The sequence below is a fragment of the Rhipicephalus microplus genome, chromosome 10 (assembly GCF_043290135.1).
Source record: "Rhipicephalus microplus isolate Deutch F79 chromosome 10, USDA_Rmic, whole genome shotgun sequence".
Lineage (NCBI taxonomy): Eukaryota > Metazoa > Arthropoda > Arachnida > Ixodida > Ixodidae > Rhipicephalus > Rhipicephalus microplus.
In genome coordinates, this window is record NC_134709.1 from 87,572,007 (window position 1) to 87,589,704 (window position 17,698).

General features: G+C 43.0%; 1 protein-coding gene across 1 annotated transcript in view; it reads left to right on the forward strand.

Annotated features, from left to right (window-relative positions):
* LOC119181106 (asparagine synthetase domain-containing protein 1) overlaps positions 1–17,698 on the forward strand; it is an 84,031-nt gene that overhangs the window by 6,688 nt on the left and 59,645 nt on the right. The window contains exons 2-5 of the mRNA XM_037432285.2: positions 4,561–4,761; positions 7,050–7,187; positions 11,206–11,322; positions 15,085–15,345. Coding sequence (XP_037288182.2) covers positions 4,561–4,761; positions 7,050–7,187; positions 11,206–11,322; positions 15,085–15,345 — 717 coding nt within the window. The remainder of the gene's footprint in view (positions 1–4,560; positions 4,762–7,049; positions 7,188–11,205; positions 11,323–15,084; positions 15,346–17,698) is intronic.

The following is a 17,698-nucleotide window of genomic DNA, read 5'->3' on the forward strand; positions in this document are numbered from 1 at the left end:
AGAACACGTGTGAATGAGAAAAAAAAAAAGTTTCGGTACTTTAGTTTTCTTCTTCACGTTTCTGAATGATGCATGCCTCTTAAAAGTGAAGTTGCTTGTCATAAGTTTTTTCTTCCCCTTTATCCCTACAGAGGTGGATGGGCATGTTGCCTCTGTTGCAGAACCACAATCAAGAGTTAGACAAGTGTTGTCTCCTTGCATTTGGGCGGAGTGGGTGTATTTTGGTGGCTTTTTCAGGGAATGCTTGGATAAGTCTTTATGGGCTGCTTAAGCTGGTGAAGGAACAGCATTTTTCTCTCCGACAACTTGATGGCATGTACACGAGAAAAGACTGTGGCAAGTGCTTGTTTGCCGTACAAGTTAGATTTGTGTGCAGTTTCATCTCGTCAGTGCGAACCTTTATTATTATTTTTTTAGCGTGAAAGGTTGAGATTCGTTTCTAGTGTGTAATTTCAGGTCACGTTATGGCTACTTCACAATGCAACATATTGAGTTATTTTTGCGCTGTGGAGGCTGGCTGTTTTGTTTGGGGCAAGGTACCGAAGCACGTTGCAGGCCTCTGCCCATACTTTTTGCAGAATGCGGGCACAGCTGATGCGTGTTAATTCTGTGCACTTTGTAACCCTTTGGAGGCGAAAGTTGATGTGCATGTGCCAGCACTGTTGATTTTCTGGCATGTTTGCATGGGAAAGCCCTTTGAAGGCTCTTTGTTTTTGACTGAAGTGAGTGCTCTCCACTTTGATGTATCCCAAACTTGATATGGAGAGTGTTTTTTTTTTTTTTTTGGTCCACTATCTGACTGAAAAGCATGCCTGTAGAGTGGTAATGAAGTCAGTGGCATGCCAATATAAGGACTAGTCTATCTCGAGGAACGCCCGTGTCTGAACGCCCACGGCGAATGTTGCCTCTGCCCCCACGCCCCAAAAACACCGTCCTAAACTTCACCGCAGAAGGATTCTTTTTTGTTGTGAGGCTCCTTATCACTTTTATCTTGAGTACATGGATGAGTAATGACTGTGGTGGTATTTGCTGATAAAACTTCTGTTTGCTTGTTTTTATATGGTTGCTAGATTTGGCACTGGGCTGGTCTGGTTTGCCCATGATCTGTAGAGCGCTACTCAAATCTTTACCACGGCCAGTGAAAACGAGATGGAGTAGGCATGTGTCTGAAGTGTCTTTGCCTTGTTCTCAGCTGACATACAAGTCAAAAACGCATGGAGCTCGGGTGAAGAACGCAAAATTGTTGCCAGGGGGGGTTCTTCGCTATGCATTGTTGGCAAGTGCATATCGCTTGCTTGTTCCATTCGAAATGGCAGAAGCTAAACTGAAATGTTTGCATATTGGTGAGTCGGGCATGTCTTTTATCATGTTGAGAGGCAGTCTTGAGAGTTTTATATGTTTAATTCATCCGTTGCTATATTGGGTGATCTCAGATTTTGCCGTTTGTCTGGCAAAGTTCCCTCAGCTTTGTTCTGATATGTCAGTGGCTGGGAGGCGAATGTGCACAGTGATGTTGCAATTAAAGACACCGTGAGAGCAGCTTTGTTCTTGTTTTTTTTTTTTTTTTTCGTGTTTTCAAGTGGTACTTACTGTTACTTGTAGGGCTTGATACACAAGCATGGGTTTTTGTATAGAAGCATCAACTGCTTGCAGCGTTGCAGGAAGCAGAGGCATTGCACATGTCTGCTGATGGCCTTACATAATAAAGCAGTTTTATTTTTCTTGTAAATGAGCAAAAGCACTTCCTTTGATAGGTAGTATGGTCCAACAATTTCTTTTTTTCGATACAAGGAGTGTTGTGGATTGACCACGGCAAAGGTGGGGGAAGTACTGAAAGTTGACAGTTAAACACTCCTTTTTTACATTGCAATCTTTATTCTTGTGTGTGTACATAGTTAGGGAAAATTTGTGCATATGATCAAACGTGGAAGTGTGTGGAAAGGTACAACAGGTGATCCTCTTAGTTTTATTTCTCCCTTTGCACGCTGGATGTCAGCATTTACTATCTTGATAAGACACTTCCCTCAGGATGGTACCTTGGAGGATATAAATATATATATATATATTTCTTGCCTCAATGTTTGTGTTCTAATAAAGCTTGAAGGAAGAAACGTTTTGTGTGAAGTTGTTGCGAACGACCACCTTTCGCCGCCTTAAAGCAAGCTTGCTACGGTTGAAGCGTGTTGGCTCGAGTTCCTGCATAATTCAAACAAATGCAGTTTCTATCATCGAAGCTGCTTAGCGAATCTTTTCTACTTTGCCATGTACCAAAAAAATTAATGAGTATGTGCCACAGGCAAATCCCACTAATCAGCGCTGTTCAACATCGCGACTCCACTAAGCAAGACAAGGACAGAGGGAAGTTAACCGTCAGTGTCATTGTTGTTAGTAGGTGAACAACGCAGATGGTTTATCGCCCATGTCGTGGTAAGTCCCGCTGTCATAGCCTTTCTTTGTGCAGTCAGATAGTAAGCACCAGCTAGGCTAAACTCAAGTTCTGAAGCATAAGCTCACCACTTGTCCACAAAAAACAAAGAAGGTGACCGTCAGCACAACATATGGCTGCAAGGCAACGGTGGTGAGTTGAAGGGCCTGATTGTGTTCGATAAAATACTGGGAAAGGGGAACACTCATCGGGAGAAGACCCTGAAGCAGTGGAAGGTCTACGCCAATGACGACGTGTCTTTGTTGCGTTGGGGACTGTCTGTGGTTTATCTCAAACCTCTCGGTGCGGAGAATCAAAATACCTAGTTAAAGCTTAGCAATGACCTAGGAGCAAAGCTACGTGCAAAGGAACATTGCTAGTGCGTGATGATAATTGGTGCTTGGCCAGAGCTAAACTGTCAACCAATATTTTTTTTGTGGACCACATCTAATGTATGAACTCTCATATTGAAATTCCGATGTCATAGAATTAAAAGAGCTTGTTTAGCAAAAATTCTAGTGCTGGCATTCACATCTACTGTCGGTTTTGAGAGTGAAAAGTCATCCGCTAGCAAAAAATCTTTAAACATGAAAATAAATATCATAGTTTCGAACCAGAATGCAACCTGGGGCTTGTGCGTGCCAAGCAGATGTTCCATCTCATACTTACGTCAGTGCTTGAAACTATTCTGGCTAGGCACCTTATCCATGTGTCATATAGTGCTAGGAGCCATGTCAGCACATGTAAAGTTGCATGGCGGAAGTGTAAACTCACGGAGGGCATCACACTATCTGAATTGTGCAATGAATGGGTGATTTAAAGGCTTACTATTTACAGAGTGCTCAGGCATCTTAATCATTATCATCAGTAACACAGCATCATCAAATTATGCACACAGATAAGTGCACATAATGCTTCACAAAAATTTGGTAGGTACTTCGCTAATTTGCGATATAATGGATTATGGCATAGTGGGCACTTTGCAACTGTACTTGCAGTAGGCATTCTATACTCCTTCTCAGATGTTCGATTCAGTACTGTGGAGGCTACGGGGCCCTTTAGCCAATAGAAAGGGCAATTAGCCCCTCCTCATGTATTCATCCGCACTGCGTGATCTGCTAGGCGTTCCCCTGGCATCTGCGCGCACATGTTCGGCCAGCAGAGGGCAGCATTGAAAAAAATAGAACATGGCTGCACATAACGACGCTGATGCCCTCCGCCTCAAGCTTATCACGTCATCGCGGTGCACTCTATCATTCGTAAGTTCCAAACTGACGCTTGTATTTGCTTTAGATTTATGTCTTGGTGCTTCAGCAGCAATGTATTTGTCACTTAACTGCGCTATGAATCGTTATTGAATTCTCAGCGTGTTATGCTTGGCAGGCGTGGTTAAAGAAACAGCTTATCTTGGCTATAAGGACAGAGCCTACCTGATACTTTGTCCTGATTGTGACATGTGATTGCTCATTACACCATTCATATGTTGCTGTGAGTGTCAAGGGCAAATTCAGATCGAAGCAGACGGTCGAGTCTACATGGGTGCTGCCGTGTTGATTTTTAACCGTTCTTACCAGTGTTTACTGATATAACAATTAAAGACATACAATGTGAATGCGATGAACATATTAGTAATGATGTGCAGCAGCAGATGCTAAACAAGGGCAAATGTCTCAACCTTGCTATTGCAAGGCAATTATATCTCGCACTGTGTTTTCCTGCCATGTGGCTTGTTTGCACCCTGTAGCTTTGACAGTGCTGAACCGTAGTGGTGAGACGGAGTATAGGGTTGTGTAAAATAACAAAATGTTCCTTTCCTCGCGACACGGTTGAGGTGGCCTCCGAAAAGCGAAGCATGGCTAGCAGATGAGAAGGTGTTCCGAATGGGGTCCACTTACGCTATTGCATTTAAGGCGAAGCTCAATCGTCGTCCATGTTTTCGCTCTTTCCAATAGTTACGAAAGATTCTCTGTTTCTCTAATAAACTGTTCATGTATCTATTCCTGCACGAAACGTATGGGCCTGCAGCACATCCAAATAAAAGATGCGACCTGGCAGTAGTTCTGAGGCGCTTTCTTGCTTTTGTTGCGAGTTTCACCCATTGCGGAACAGAACGGTTCGTACCTTCCACCGTGCAGAACTGCGAGACGGTTAAACTTCTGATACGAAGGGGCCCAGAGGGGATTCGACGGGAAGAAGTGAAGCTGACCAACACGACCTGGTTTGCCCTCACTGCAACAGTGTTGGGATTCAGGGGCCGCCAGTTGACGCAGCAACCTGCGAAGGACGAGCTAGGGAACATGCTGGCATGGAACGGAGAGATCTTCAATAACGACAAAGTAAGGGCTGTTTTCTTTTCTAAATTTTTATTCGCGTGAAATTCTAACGAACTGTTGAAAGTTAAATTTCTGGAAGCGTAGACATAAAGCGTCCTTCCGAAATTGGACCTAATAGAATATATCCCCGAGTAAGCTGGTTAATGGTCTTAACATTTTGAATTCTGAAACCATTACCCACCATCCATTCATTAGGACTCCAAGCTGAACAAAGAAAATTCACTTAAGAGAAGTGTGCGTACTGTATTAGAGGTGGCGCATATTGCTGTGAAAAAGAATGCATGACACAACTAGAAAAAAAAAACTAATTTGCATACTTATTTTTACATACTACAGCCCACTTTGGACTACTGTAGGTGGTATTTTTTTGTTGTTTTACATCAGCAGACGACAGAAAAGTCGTCTGCTGATGCAACACTTGAAGGAACAGAGAAAGGGAAAAAACAAACAAACAAGAATACAATTCTTTAGAAACAAAGCACGGATCAATACATTCATGCAAGAAATCTAAAGGCAATGATACAGTTGAACCAGGCAATACATTTCATTTTTCAATAGTGTGCGGAAAGAAGCTAAATTTGAATAGGTTAGTTTGTGGTTGAAACATTGTGACATTGAGTTGGTGGCTGTGAGTTTCAGTTTGACGGGAGGTAGATATTTATTAGGCGATGTGTAGTGTGGAGCAATAATGAAAATATGCAACAATTTGAGGGATTTGCTATCGCGTCGGTCGGACAGTGTTTGTTGATTTAGCCTAGCAAGTTGGGAGTAAGGTGAGAAATTCCAGTCATTACAGCGGAAAATGAATCAGATGGCTCTCTTTTGAACAGATTGTAGTGTGTTAATGTGGGATACTTTATAAGGATTCTGGATGGAACAGGTATATTTGAGTAGGGGATGGATGAGTGATTTATATGTTGGCAATTTCGCTTCATGTGGAGCATTGTTCAATGTACAATTTAGACTACACAGTTTCTTCAAAGCTTTATTACAAATGTATTTGTTATGGTTTTGACCAAGAAAGTTTGGGTGGAAAGGTGCAGCCTTGGTACTTGGATACACGTTTCAGAGAAGAGCCATTGAAAGAGTACCACTGCCCTAACATGGACCACTGTGGCTCTGTTGCATTGTAAGGATGCGCCACAGAACGTATTACAAAAGGCTAATATAAAAACTGCACACAAAAAATACAGGATATAGAAAGGCAAGAAAATACTCATCCCGTCTTTTTACGGCCCACTTTTCTTTGTGCTCTGCTTTTATTTTGCTGGCTGGAATGTAACGTTTGAAATATGGGCTGAAGTGTCGTGAAAATTCAACAAAATTAGCCATTTTTGATGCCAATACTGTGTAAGATAAGCAAGTGAACAAAAATATTGTTGCCATTATTGTTTGCCAAATTTTATGCATGACTAGGGCATGACCTCAACTTTGTAGAAACCTCATTGTGACCAAAAATTGCGTGTTGCACTACGTCTGGTGACATGGACATCGATAGGAGTTCGTGTTGAGGGGTTAAAACAAGTGTCGCATCATCGCTAACTGGGGGCGTGTTGATTTACCTTGGGAAGGGGGGGGGGGGGTTGCAAGTGGTGATGATATGTGGGGTTTAACGTCCCAATGGGGTTGCAAGTGGTCTAGTGGCTTGAGGGCGGGCATTAGCTGGTATATCTTAGCTAATGCTCTCATTAGCTGAGAGCATTAGCTGTTATCTTAATTGGGCTATGCTTGAATCAAATCAATTAAGTTGTAAAGCATTTAGGCTGTAGAGCTGCAGGTTCAGGCAGTGTGTTGGTTTCTCACCTTGTCATTCATTTTTTTTTTTTTTGTCTTAGTGAGCCTCAAGGGCAAAATATGTGTTTTATGTCTGAGTGAGCACCACTTTTTTGTTGCCTACCTAAACAGTGTTGCGTGCAGTGCAAAAGTGCATTGCAGTTTTCGTCTAGTTTATTTACGATGTTTTTTTTGTTAGGATGCATTAGTTGTATGCAATGTTGTCGTTTTTAATGCTATTCTGTACCAAAACTGACACTTGTTCGTAGTGAACAGACAGTAATTGTCTAATTGTGCACTGCAGCAAGCAATATGCCATGTTGTGACTAACAGGTCCCCGGGAACATATTGCAAAAAACACACACACACACACACCAGAACAACATATTTCTTTCAGTGTGCCTTTGCAGTAGGCATACGAGCTTGTTATAATACACATTGAGCCTTTCGAGCTGCTGGCTACCTAAATGTTGAGCAGTGGCAACCAGCACAACTCGGCAAAAGTTCTGTTTTTGCAGGCGCAATCTCTACAGGTTCCAGACAAAAAGTGCGACACCACTGTCCTCCTTCACCGGCTGTCGCAGAGTACCTGTGATTCTGACTTGCTGAACACCATGTCACGTATAGAAGGACCATGGGCATTTGTCTACTTTAAGGTACAGATACTCATTTTTCTCACAATCAATCTTGGGCTCATTTCCAGGTGCATTAGAGTAGCTTAACGGGTAGGTTTCTGCCTAACGCCATTGTGTACAGCTGCACTGGCTAACAAACAGCGCTGCAACACAGCTGTGAAGGCTGCGGGTCGAGGTGTTATTCATCAATAAGCCTAGAACGTAGTGTACGTAGTACCTGGTACATAATGCGAGCTCGTCGTCAGCCGACACTTCAAAGCGTTTTCGAACTGCGTCGATTCGTGCCTCGTGACCACTATTGTGTTTCGAGCGAAGTTCTCAGTAAGCAAACAACAATGTTTTATTTTGTATGCCTCATTTTTATGTGCTACTGCTGGGATGTGGCCATAAGCTGTACGCTATCACTCTAGGTGGCAATACATGATCTGCTTGCTGTTGGTTTGATGACATGCTTGCATGAAATAGCGTAGCAACGTTTCTTATGCAAGAGTGCCAGATGCCAAATTTAGCATAGTGCATGAGCACTCTAGTGACGTATTGCAACTCATGATTGCTGCATTGGATAAAGGAAGGAGAATGGTAGGTTTAAAATATTAATATCCAGAAAACCAAGTTGATGTACAACAGTCTTGGTAAAGAACAGCACTTTGCGATAATTAGCGAGGCACTGGAGGGGGTAAAGGAATACGTGTAGTATACTTACGGCGGAGCAACAATTCTGGAGCCGAGCCATGAGATAGAAGTAACTAGAATAACAAGAATGGAGTGAAGCACATTTGTTCGGCATTCTTGGATAATTAACGGTAGTGTACCACCATCGCTGAAGAAGGTATAATGTAACCGCTGCATTTTACCGGTTCTTACCTATGGAGTGGAAACCTAGAGGCTTACAATGATGGTTTTCGAGAGATGGCGCTACGTTCTCCGCTCTTGTATTCAGTGGGGTCGTGATGGTGTGTGCGTCCATGCATGTGTGTTGCACGCAGCCACTACAAGGGGCTAGCTGCCGCCTATGTTAAAAGCAAGGAAAAAAAGAAAGTGAGTGGCAGTAGGTGCTTGGTACACCCGGCTGGCATCTTTCTAGAGGAGGCATTGGCTAAACTCTCCTCTACACCTCAACCAGACTCCATTTAAAGGTGGCCTTTTGGAGCCGCAAGGCAATGACCCATAAAGACGTTGAAGATTTGCTGGCGGAGCACCATGACCTTGCATTGCTTTAAGCAAGAAACAAAAAAGGAGACAACAAAGGCTTCGTTAATGCTACATATTGGGGTTAGAATGCACACCTGCGGAGAAGACATGAGCGGGGTAACCAACTCGCCCAACAACAGGTTCTATTCAAGGAGAAAACATGCTTCAGTGCAGCACAGCGGTGAAACGCAGGGATTGTCATAGGCACGCGCAGGATTCCTTCAGGGGGGCGCAATGGCTCGTTGCAGCGCCCCCCTTCCCTATTAAGGCAATGTATTGGGCAGATTAGGGCAATGTATAGGGGACTTGAAGAATTACAGGCCGATCAGCTTGCTCTCTGTAGTATACAAGCTATTTACAAAGGTAATTGCTAACAGAGTAAAGAAAACATTAGAATTCAATCAACCAAAGGAACAAGCGAAATTTCGAACAAGCTACTCAACAATTGACCACATTCATACTATCAATCAGTTAATAGAGAAATGCTCAGAGTATTACCAACCACTATACATAGCCTTCATAGATTACGAGAAGGCGTTTGATTCAGTAGAAATATCAGCCGTCATGCAGACACCGCGGAATCAGGGCGTAGATGAAGTATATATAAACATTCTGGAAGAAATCTACAGGGGATCAACTGCTACCATAGTGCTTCATAAAGAAAGCAACAGAATACCAATCAAGAAGGGTGTAAGGCAGGGGGACACAATCTCCCCAATGCTATTTATCGCGCGCTTACAGGAGGTTTTCAGAAGCCTAGAATGGGAACAGTTAGGGATAAGAGTTAATGGAGAATACCTTAGTAACTTGCGCTTAGCCGATGACATTGCATTGCTGAGTAACTCAGGGGACGAATTGCACCTCATGATTACGGAGTTAGACAAGGAGAGCAGAAAGGTGGGTCTTAAAATTAATCTGCAGAAAACGAAAGTAGTGTACAACAACCTCGGAAAGGAGCAGCGCTTCGAGATAGGTAATAGTGCACTTCAAGTTGTAAAAGACTATGTCTACTTAGTGCGGGTAATAACCACGGAGCCTAACCACGAGATTGAAGTAACAAGAAGAATAAGAATGGGGTGGAGCACATTCGGCAAGCACTCTCAAATTATGACAGGTAGATTGCCACTATCCCTCAAGAGGAAGGTATATAACAGCTGTATCTTGCCGGTGCTTAGCTACGGAGCAAAAACCTGGAGACTCACAATGAGGGTTCAGCTTAAATTGAGGACGACGCAGCGAGCAATGGAAAGAAAAATGGTAAATGTAACCTTAAGAGACAAGAAGAGAGCAGAGTGGATTAGGGGACAAACGGGGTTAAGGATATCATAGTTGAAATAAAGAAGAGGAAATGGACATGGGCCGGGCATGTAGCGCGTAGACAGGATAACCGCTGGTCATTAAGGGTAACTAACTGGATTACCAGAGAAGGGAAGCGGGTTAGGGGGAGACAGAAGGTTAGGTGGGCAGATGAGATTAAGAAGTTTGCGGGTATAAATTGGCAGCAGCAAGCACAGGACCGGGTTAACTGGCGGAACATGGGAGAGGCCTTTGTCCTGCAGTGGACGTAGTCAGGCTGATGATGATGATAGGGCAGATTACGCACCTCCCTCCTTAGGTTACTGGGGTCGCTCCCGCCTGCCCCCCTTGTGCACACGCCTATGGGGATCGTGTCATGAGCTCTTGGCAGCGTCAGCCTTTCATTATGTGAGCATTTGCCCATTATTTCTGGAAAAATACCAACTAATATAATGAAGGCCAGTCTTACAGAATTCATGATATGTTCTGTAAATGTGAACCTGGAAAGCATGGTCTTCGGAAACCAAGTTTTCGAACTTGGTTTCCGAAGTAGGTGTTGCAGGCAATAAACAACTCTGCTGTCAGCGTCAGCGGTAGCATTAGTCACACAGAGGTCCGCATACAAAAAGAATACTACCATCAGACTGTCTTTTATTATTTTTTCTCCGTTCTTCCAGAAATAATGACCACATGGTTGCATGGCCATGCTGTGAGGAGCAGTTGTACACACGTGATTGCTGCATTGCCGTGAATCACATATCTGCAGGTACACATTTCAGCTGTCCATGAGGTGCACCATATACTGGTTACCGTTTTTTTGGGGGGACTGGCAGCAGTGAGGCTTGAGTGTCTTTACCGATAAGTCACAGGCCTCACTATTTTGCATTGCCTTGTGACTTCAAAGGGCCACCATTTCTGCAGCTTTGCGATGAAATAGGGATTGGAAAGAGCCACATAGCACCCAGAATTTTGCACCCAGAATTTTGCAACTGACCGAGTTGGTCAAATAGTACTTCAAATTATCCACTCAAAGCTGTGTTATAAAATACAAGACTGCACAAATTTTTTGAACTAAACAGTATTTTGAGATAACAGAGTTAAATTATTGAACCACAAAATTTTGTGCAATGAACCACAAAATTTTGTGCAATGTCTTTCAAACAATATGATGGTAGACTTAGAATTGGTAAACTAGGTTGTTATGAGAGTAGAACTTGAAGCAACATTTCTAAGCTATATATGAGAGCTTAGAGCCGTCTAAAGAAAATGGGAGCTTCAAATGAAGAATCGAACTTAACTTTGTGCATGCCTGCCTGGGTAGTTTACCAATGCTCGAATCTACATTAACAGCAGTTATTTTTAATTAAATAAGTTTTTTTTTCTTATGCTGCTCAGTTGTGCATGAACACATAAATGTGGTATTGGCCACCTTTTGTTCTACATATTCTGAACAAACGTACCCATTTATGTTTTTGCTGAATCTTCTGCTTTGTAGGTCTTTGACATACTTGTGCCCATTTTCAAAGCTTAAAAAAAATTCTTTCACTTACAGAGCGACAAGCAGCAGCTTTGGTTCGGACGTGACGTTTTCGGACGTCGAAGTCTACTGTATCGGATCTACAACAATGGACTCGCTCTTGCGTCAGTGGTGCATGCATTGCCAGATGAGGTATGACTATCTCTATGTCTACGCAAAATCAGTTTACTAGTTGTCTCCTGTTTCAAGAATTGTGTCAGTTTTCATTTATACAGCAGAAGCTTGTTAGTTCCAACTTGGTTTGTTATTGTTTACAGTTCATTAGAACTGACGCCCTGGTCCCAGCACAGCCCTGCATGTTTCTATGAGTGAAAGCTTCCAATAATGCGTGTGCATTGGTACGCACAATGGTTAACTTGAGCTGGGAGCCCCTGGCTTTCATCACTCCTCACGAATGTCAACCAAGAGTGATCACAGCGTGTTGCAAAACCGAAGGAAACCAAATTTACCAGTGATGCAAAACAATGAAATAGCAGCATTTCTCAGCAGTTGAGAATTCTGACGCTGGGTGTAAGCCCTGGGCCAAGGTGCGAACAGTGTTCACGGGGTCATTATGGAAGAAATGCAAGCAAATGCAAATCATTGATTACTGTTAATTTTGATTGTATTAACCCTTTACCACCTGAAGTATGAAAATGCCAAAGAAGATGAATATTATCTTCATTTTCCAACTTTAAATATCAACCAATAAATGATTCTGCATTCAATCATCTAAAGTGCAACAATAATGTGTACTTTTATGTATGTCGCGAATTCTGCATATGCCACAGAAGTGAGGACCTTGCAACAAAAAAAAAAACACACTTCAGAACCACGTAACATATCTTGTGCCACCTCTTGGATGCGTACACACCAAGTAAACAAAATTATTGAAGATGGTACTTGCGTCACCCAGGCGAGAAAGAATGAAGAAGTGAGAGCTGTCGCACGCGCTTCGCGCTCTCCCCCTTCAGCTACAAAACAATTAGTTCTAGCACAAAATACCTCGAACGAGACAGTGCTATATTTTTCATGCTGAAAACTAGATTCCCCGCGAATACTTTACAGTCGGCATTAAAGGGGCCCTGCAATGCTTTTTGAGCATGATCAGAAAATGCTGACGATCAGTAGTAGAGGCTTACGACAACATGCGAGACAAATATTATAGCATAGCACACGGCCTAGAATTCACAGTAAATGATCAAAGTCGGCTAAAAAATTGGTTTCTCTTCTCTCGACAAGTCACGTTATATGCCCAGAAACCACACATCAACGACCCATCTATAGCCATTGGCTGATTTGAACATGGCACACTCGTTTGTTACAGATATCGTCGCAAGAGGCTGCTACTTGACCACGCGTGCGTGCGCGATTACACTGAAAAATTTGCGCATTCGAAGAAAAAAAAATGGAAAAGAAGTGCTCAAGGTCGCAAAGTACGCGTGACGTTTTTCTGTGGCCCTGCCAACTCTCCCTGCTTAGCTTCCAGTGCTTTCCTTTGGACGAGAGAAGAGAGAACGCAATTGCAGCGTGCGACAAACCTTTGTAACTCTACTCGCACTGGACAGATTCTTAAAATTTTTGCGGCATTGAATTCGTGAGGCAATAAGTTGTTCAAATGAATTCATTCCATGGTTACTTGAAAAAGTGTTTCAGGGCCGCTTTAAAGATGGCACTGTGCCTTGCTTGCTCGACGTTTTTCAGTATGTTCCAAATTGGCGATACTCGGGAGTAATGGGTCAAGTCCGCATTGAAAACCAACGTGTTTTGTTGCATAAGTAGTGTCTTATATTTCAAAATGAAGACTCGCTGCAAGGATGAATGCATGTTGGTGCTTGTTTCTGGCATATCACCGATTGATCACTAATTGTATTCGCTGTTAGACCTCCATTAATTTAGTCCATATAATCACCAGCCACAAATGCGTATTATCACCAAATTTGGGATAATGAGTCCAGACGTGACTTTCGGTTCTGTTCATGCGGTGTGGCATTATTTCTGTTCATTTTAGTCATCATTGTCATCAGCCTGACCACGCCCACTACAGAGCAAAAGCGTTTCCTATGATCTGCCAATCAACCCAGTCTTGCGCTTTCCGTTTCCACGTTATACCCACAAACATTTTAATCTCATCAGCCCACCTAACTTTCTGTCTTCTCTTCGTGTGTGTGCCTTCTTTGTGAATTCAGTCAGTTACCCTTAATCACCACCGGTTATCCTGCCTACGTTCATCGTGTCCAACCCAGGTCCATTTCTTTTTCTTGATTTCGACTAGGATATTCCTAACCCCAGTTTGTTCCCTGACCCACTCTCTTTTCTTGTCTTCTAAGGTTACATGTATCATTTTTCTTTCCATTACTCACTGAGTTGTACTCAATTCCTTGAATATTCGATGTTCACTAATAATCCTTTGTAGCCTTGTGCAATTATTTGAATGCTTCGAATATTCAAATGAATATTAGGTTATTTGAATTCACTTTGGTTCGAATTCAAATTATTGAAAATTTCTTAGTATTCCCAAGAAACTAAAATATGCATATTATTCCGAATGTACAGCTTGTAAAGGTGGTTTCACTGTAGAATATGGTTGCTAAACCATGAAAGCACCTATTCAGGAGAAATCCGCTTTGCCATCAAGCTCTCCTACAAATTTAAAGGGGCCCTGCAACACATTTTGAGTATTGTCAGATAATGCTGCCGATCGATAGTCAAGGCTACCGAGGACACTCAAGTCAAATATCACAGCACGCGGTCACAGCACGCGGTGTGCGATTCACAATAAATTCTCAAAGTCAGCTAAAGATTGCTCTCTTCTCTTGGCAAATGACTCCACATGCTCAGAAAGCACATGTGAAGTAAATTCTTTCTCCGTGACATCCCATCCCTCCCTGCTTAGCTTCCAGCTTCTTTGTCGGGACGAGAAGAGAGAATGCAGTTGCAGCATGCGACAAATATTTCCAACTCCGCTCGTACTGAATGGATTCTAAAAATTTTTTGCGGCAGTGACTTCATGAGGCAATAAGGTTCTTTAGTGAATTCATTCCATGGCTTCTTGAAAAAGTGTTCCAGGCCCCTTTAAATGAACATATTACCCTCAAACCATTTCATCATTCTTTGAAGCTTATTATGCCGGCTTATATGCTCTAAGTATAGTAAATTGTAATATGTTATGTATATGAAAGGTTATCACTTACATCCAGTAAAAGCCGAATCCTGCTGCTACTTAAAGTTGTCCCGACTTCCTTTGAAGGAAGAAATTAAATGGCATTCGCATAGAGGCCCTATTTAAATTAATAAAAAATATTGTGCAGGTTAGTTAGGTCATGATAAATATGCCCATTTTTCTTTATATGTCATATATACTATTTGAATTCAATTAGAAATTATTCGATCGAAATCGCTATTAGCTTCGAATTCTCTTCGAACCTAAAATTCACTTTTCTCACAAGCCTATTCACAAATGTAAACCGCTGTCAATTAGATAAGAAATTATAAAGCTAAGGTACTGTTGATCAGTAAGTCCTAAGTACAGTTAGTTTAGCTATTAGATGACTGCAAGCAACTCAGTTAAAGGCTTTTGCATAGTCACGAAAGATGTAGTCAGTAATTTTGACATTATTCACGCCAGTATGTGAATCTGACATAGATTTTAATAGTTGAGTATGGTAATAGAACACTTTCCGGAAACCATGTTGATATTCAGACAAATTATTTGACTCAAGGTGGCTGGGAGCCAATGGTGTGCTCGAGAAGCTTGCAACATATTCATGTTTATGAAATGTGGTAGTAGTTGCCGCGTGAGTCGCTATTACCATCTTGAAATAACAAAATTGCCTTGGGTGTATTACAATTCAGTGTATGTAGATAACTGCAGGAAGTAAAGACTATAAAGAACTCAAACGCCCCATTTTGCAGATCTGGAGAGAGCTACCAGCGGATGGCATCTACTGCCTCAACCTGAATCGGGATTTGTGTCAGGGAAGCCGTGCGCTGCGCCTGTTCCCGTGGCATCGGCTACCCGCGGGAGACCTCTTTGAGCCCTGCTCGTCAAATTCGCACCCCCTCAAGCCGACCCTGGTGTGCTCTGTTGATCCCGGCATCAGCAGTCTTCTGAACAAGGAGCTGGGCAGTGGCCCGCCACCCATGCCGCCCCTCGGACGCGACTTCTTCAAGAAGGCACGTTTTTTGCTCGCTCTGTGTCTTGGCTAGATGTTGAACGTACTCTCGAACCTCATTGTAACAAAGTTGCATCTTGCTAAAAAATAAGTTTGTTATATCGGAAAATGCACTATAATAGTTATTCTTAAAGGGCCACACACCAGCTTTGACAATTTTGCGCTGACAAGAGCAATGCGTAAATGGGGGGGTCATTATCACATCTGCCCAAAATCGGCAATGCTACGGGCCGCAGAAATAGGTAAAATTTCAAGGTGAACACTGCTCCTCCTTCCTTTCTCGGGCACGTGCCCAGAGAATGAGGGCATGACGTGCACGTATGAATTGCCCTGCATACACGGCAGTGCAGTGACATTGGTCCTCTCCGTAGACAACTGTGCTCTGACGTTGCCAACAGTAGTATGTGACATGGCGAAAATTATTTAACACGACATGCGTAGTTTATTTACTTTGTTGCCTGAAGGGAATAATAAAACCTGAGATAAATAAAGAGATGCAATAAGGAAATAGGCGCATATTTATTCCACTTTTTTTTCTTCAATGAATGGCGACGAGATGCGGGGCTAGTGTGCCTGCATTTCGCACGTGTTCGTGTCCCCGCTGTTAGAGCATCAAGCAGACGTTTGTCGCGGAAAAGAAATTAATGCTGCTGCGCGTTCGAGCACTCATTATGCTCATCTATACTACCGCGTCTAAACCAGCGTTTCAAAACGATCCCGCAGAAACGGGCAGTATATTACAAAATAATGCTGGTCAACAAAACAACGCCGCTCGCACACTCGGGGGGGGGGGGGGGGGGGGCTTGTTCGGACACGTCATGCGCACGTGACCGCTTGGTGGGATGCTGAAGAGGGTAAGGAAGAGATTTGGTTTGCGAAGGCTACGCGGGGGAGCGGCAAGGGTTTCGAGCGCGCCTCCTCTCATCCTCGTTTCACGCCGCTAACACCTAATGTACCCCATTTACACAAATGCAGGTCGACTCAGTTTGCCTTAAATTAATTCGAAATCAGAAGCAGGGAGGGCGGGAGGGTTGACCTAGGATTGAAGACTAGTTCTGGTTAAAAAGTCTTTGTAAAAAGTATCCCCACATATTTTCGCAAAGCCAGATTTTCTACGCAGCTTTCAAGCACTGCCTTGAAGCGACCTTGGCACACCGGAATTAGACTTTCATTTTCTTTTCAAAGTGACGGTAAATAACTTTTTTTTTATAAAGTGTGTTTGTGCTCCTTTTTTTGTTTTGTTGCTGTGCAATTTTAGGGGGGCCGCTCTGTATTCGAGTTAACCTACAATCATGTAAATATGGTAGTACACAGATATGCATCAAGGCCACACAAGCCAACATTAGTATGTGTCAAGGTCGCATACTTACCAAAAAAATGACTCTAAACTCGGGGACAACTTTCTCTGGCAATGCAGGGAAGGCTATGGAACCAAAGTGGGCGTGTGCCCCCGCTGAAGCACATAGTCCCACAAATTTGTCTGTGTTTTCGGCATGAAAGTAAAAGCACCAGGCCTGCACGGAAAGTGCAGTACAGTCGCAGCAAAAGCTAGAAAAGCGGCCTTTCAGAGAATTTTCGAAACACTCATTGGGTAACTACTGCAAGCACACTTGCTTGATACCCACTAGGTCATTATTAATAAATTTATTTGAGTAGTAGGCCGGCATTCGCTATGCTATTTTTTGTCATTCTTCTGGGAAGCATGGTGTCCGCTAAACACTTGCAAAGAATTTTGTGCCAATTGTTCATGCAGTGGCTGACGACGATGAGGAAATATAGCTGAAGTGGGTATGCGCCACAGTTAATAGGGGAACAAGAACAAGCTTTTGTGATAGTTCGATGCATTGGACAGCCCACTCGTTACGCTATACACATGGTGCGACGACTGGCTCTTCTTTCGCTGCTTTAAACCACTTTATAAGTCATATTAACCTGATTGCTTTTTCGACATCAAGCCTGCATAAGACAGTTTGACAGCAAGTCACACGCACCAGCATAGCACAGTGGTAAAATAATGGGCTGGCACCCAGTGGACCCGGGTTCGAGCCCTACAGTGTCATTGGTGTTAGGACAAGCCTGCTTAAGGCAATTTTGACAAGTTACAAGCACCAACGTAACTCGGTGGTAGAATACTGGGTTGACACCCAGCGGACCCGCGTTCGAGCCCCACTGTGTCATTGGTGCTAGGTCAAGCCTGCCTAAGGCAAGTTTGACAAGAAGTTACGAGCACCAGCGTACCGTATGTACTCATGTAAGGGCCACCCTCTTGTAAGGGATCCACCTCTACTTTGGAGAGAGAAATTTTGAAAAAAAAATCGAAAAAAAATTTAAAAAGTCCCATCATAAAGGTGCAG